Genomic DNA, 3,814 nt, shown 5'->3' with positions numbered 1-3,814 from the left:
GCATGTGATTCAGACAAAGCTCAAGTTACTTACACTTGGCTTTGGAGTGATTTCTCTGACAACGTTGCTTATTTTTCCCTCTGGTTGATGATGTTTGTTCCTTGGCATGATGCAGGTGTGGTCACAGGGACATTTGGGGGTGAAAGTGTCAGAAGCATATCTGAGATTTTAATGTTCCAGTGCTGATCTGAGTATATTCATAAGTGTTTATTACCTGTCTGTGTGCCCAAGGCTTCACATATCAGAATTGGAAGGAAAGTTTTATTGATCAGGAAGGTGCCAACTGAGAAGATGGGAGACTCAACCTCAAATCCATCTTAAGTACAAAATTCAGGCTTTTTTATGTGAAGGGAAGGGGAAGAGGGAGGGGCAAGAGTGATGGACCCCAGGCCACAGGGGTCGGAGGAAGACTGCTTCCTCTGTTGACCCTAGTTGATGTGAGTCTGCCAAGAGGTTCCTGCAGATCTTTGATAACCAGTGTGTGCTTCCCGCGTCTCCCGGGAGAGGCACTTCCTGGTCCGGGGCAAGCAGAACTCTAAGGATCCGCTGTCTGTGTAAGAAGGCGTTGGCCTGCAGCCTCTGGGAACAGCAGGTTGGACAGGGGAGTCAGAGGCCCAGCACTTCACTCTGTCACCTGTTTGATTTTTTTTTTTCTGTAAAAGTTTGTGTATGCACTGCATCATAAGCAAGGACATTTTTTCATTCCAGGGCTTTCTACAAATTGACAGTTGCTTTAGACTAGAGAAGTATGTTCCCATTAAAAATTGTTCTCGTTTTTCACAAAATAATAAAAACCCAGTGGATGCACACACACACAATTTAATATCAGCTTACGTGGAATTTTAGGTGAAAGGGGCGGGGGGGTAGGTAACAAACTTCCTTTATCACATTTTTAAGCTCTTGATTTGAATCTTACTGAGTTCGTGTTGTTTTTATAAAAGGTGGAGATGAAGAAGAAAATGATGAGCCGCCCAAAGTAGTAGTTACTGAGGTCAAAGAAGAAGATGCTTTTTACTCCAAAAAGTAAGTAAGAGTCGGAGCCGAGGAATCCACTTGGCGAAGGTTTTCAGAGACGTGAACGGAGGCTTCTGACATTGTCTTCTGACGTTGTCCCAGAATTTACTGTGCCAGCTGTGCCCACTCCTTGAACTGGAGCGAGGAAGAATTCTCGGCCCGTTTATTTAAAAACAAACAGGTTCTAGACAATTTCTCTGGGCACAGCCTTCTCTCCTGCCGACCCAGCCCTTCTGCTTCAACGTGCTGTAGAGAGGGCCTTCGCTTTGCCCTTCCTGCCCCTCTGGGCTACTTCCTCTCCCCTTTCTCTCCTCCCTGCCCCTCCCCTCCTCCATCCCCCACCAGGAAGTCACCGTCACTGACGGGGGTTCAGTGCTACTTCTGCTCTCTGATCCGTCCTGGAGACTGGCTGGCCTTCACGGATTCTCTCGGTCTGCCCAGCCCCTTCCGTGAAGGCTGTGTGAACACTGTCTTCCCTGCTGTCGGGGCTGCTTTGTTTTTAAATTTATTGGGGGTGACATTGGTTAATAGAATTATAGAGGTGTCAGTGACACTGTGACACCTCGTCTGTGAATTGCACCGCGTTCACCACCCAAAGTCCCACGCCTCCGTCACCGCATATTCGACCTGCTTTTGCTTTGACATGAAAGCTGCAGCTTTTAGAAGAAAGCAGAAGGGGGTTTTGAGTTAACTCTCAACAAAATGAAATTAGTACTTTTAAGAGATATTTACTGAAAAATATTTTTGCCATTTTAGAAGCTTCCCTAGAGGTATTTTTCTAATAGAAAAAGTTCAGCCTAATGAGTCAGCATTTTCATAACAAAAAATCACCATGTCCTCTGAGATTCCCAAGTGTTAACTACTGCTGAGAACTTTTAAAAGAGGCAACAATTCCTTTAGCCTGTTTTTAAGATTAATTTACACAGATGACTGAAAGGCGTCGTCAGTTTTTTTCCTAATCTGAGCAAATCAGAGGAGCAGTGGTTTTGGTTTGTTTATTGATAACCTAAGGCGCTGTGTGACACAGACTTCTAGGAGATGTTTTACTGCGTTGTCATTAGTTAGGGAGATAAAAAAATTGTTGGAGTCCTGAAAAGAATTCAGAAATAAGAAAGGAAAAAAGGGGAGGGCTGTGGGCAGTGTTTGTTCTGTTTTGCTGTTGTTTTCTTTTTTTAAGTTAATCCTCACCGGAGGATATTTTTCCATTGATTTTTAGAGAGAATAGATGGGAGGGGAGAGACAGAGAGAGAAACATCAATGTGAGAGAGAGACATATTGATTGGTTGCCTCCCACGCTCACCCTGACCAGGGCTGGGATCAAGCCTGCAACCTGGGACCCTTCAGTCCATGGGCTGATGCTCTATCCACTGAGCCAAACCAGTCAGGGCTTTTCTCTATTTGTTCTTGTCCTTGGAAGACCAGATGGCCGTGATTTTGATTGTCTTGAGAAAGGGTAGTTTCAGAAAGTTATGTAATAATTTGGGGAAATAGTGGGAAGGTTCTCGAATATCTAACCAGGCTCCTGTCTGGCTCGTGCCCAGGCTCAGTCGGGGTCCACAGAAGACGGGCCTTGAAGCTTCCTCTGCTCATTCAGTAGAGATTGCCCACACAAGTATGAATAGCGGTTGTTAGAAACAGACCTGATTTGTCATTGTTTGTCTGACTGGACCTGTTGTTTTTCTCCGTAGGTGTAAACTTTTTTACAAGAAAGACAATGAATTTAAAGAGAAGGGTGTAGGTACTCTGCATTTAAAACCTACAGCGAATCAGAAGACACAGCTGTTGGTGCGGGCAGACACCAACTTAGGTGGGTGCCCTTTCTCCCAGGCGGCACCGCATCGGCACCGTCCAGTGGCCCCGTGTAGAAGCCCTGTACTTGCTCGGCTCAGTCTTTGGGATTTTCAAGTCCATTGATGTGGGGTTGGGAACAGAGGAGACCGTTCAGGCCAAATTCATCCTGGACTTAGCGGTTCTTGCAGATTGATTTGAGTCCTGGGGGATAGTGTGTAAGAACATGCACTGCTAAAAGCTATAGCACAGCGGTTCTCAACCTGTGGGTCGCGACCCCTTTGGGGGTCGAACGACCCTTTCACAGGGGTCGCCTAAGACCATCGGAAAACACATATATAATTACATATTGTTTTTGTGATTAATCACTATGCTTTAATAAATGTTTAATTTGTAACAATGAAAATACACCCTGCATATCAGATATTTACATGACAATTTATAACAGTAGCAAAATTGCAGTTATGAAGTAGCAACAAAACTAATTTTATGGTTGGGGGTCACCACAACATGAGGAACTGTATTAAAGGGTCGCGCATTAGGAAGGTTGAGAACCACTGCTAGAGCAAGACCTTAACAAAATGGTCTGCATGCTCCTTTGTGTTAGAGACGTGACTAAAAAGCTGGAGGTGAATTGGATGGTTTAATGATAGACACACAAGGGGAATCAATCATTTAAAGGAATCCTCTTATGTAGCAAATAATCGTTAATGCACTCCCCTTAGCCCACCCTCCAGCTGGGCCCTTAGAACAGTCCATGGAAAGGGGGGTTTGGGAGGGGCCTGCGGTCTAAGCGGCAGCGGCGGCCCCAGGCGGGTTGGAGGAGGCCTCCGCCAGCCTTTCTCTTCCTGTGAGCCGGGCTGTGGGTGGGGCCTGGCAGTTCTCCACTCCCCAGGGAGCCGGCCCCGGGGACGCGTTTCTTCGCTGACCGCTGTCTGTTCCGATGACTTAGTGAGCTCGGGGCAGGCCAGTGTGCCCGTCCTCCAGTGCGACAGTGCACGGCCGGCGGGAT

At 46.5% G+C, this 3,814-nt stretch overlaps 1 protein-coding gene and 1 long non-coding RNA gene across 3 annotated transcripts in view; one reads left to right on the top strand and one right to left on the bottom strand.

Moving 5' to 3' along the window:
- The window catches only part of LOC106724739, a 12,079-nt gene that overhangs the window by 798 nt on the left and 7,467 nt on the right, over positions 1-3,814 (bottom strand). The window lies entirely within an intron of this gene.
- The window catches only part of NUP50 (nucleoporin 50kDa), a 12,336-nt gene that overhangs the window by 7,628 nt on the left and 894 nt on the right, over positions 1-3,814 (top strand). For both annotated transcript variants that reach the window (XM_005886026.2, XM_005886025.2), the window contains 2 exons: positions 942-1,023; positions 2,703-2,821. In XM_005886026.2, coding sequence (XP_005886088.1) covers positions 942-1,023; positions 2,703-2,821 — 201 coding nt within the window. The remainder of the gene's footprint in view (positions 1-941; positions 1,024-2,702; positions 2,822-3,814) is intronic.

The sequence above is a fragment of the Myotis brandtii genome, unplaced genomic scaffold, assembly GCF_000412655.1.
Source record: "Myotis brandtii unplaced genomic scaffold, ASM41265v1 scaffold952, whole genome shotgun sequence".
NCBI classification, from domain to species: Eukaryota; Metazoa; Chordata; class Mammalia; order Chiroptera; family Vespertilionidae; genus Myotis; species Myotis brandtii.
Note: the sequence above shows the minus strand (reverse complement) of the source record. Positions and strands in the feature narration are given on the sequence as shown.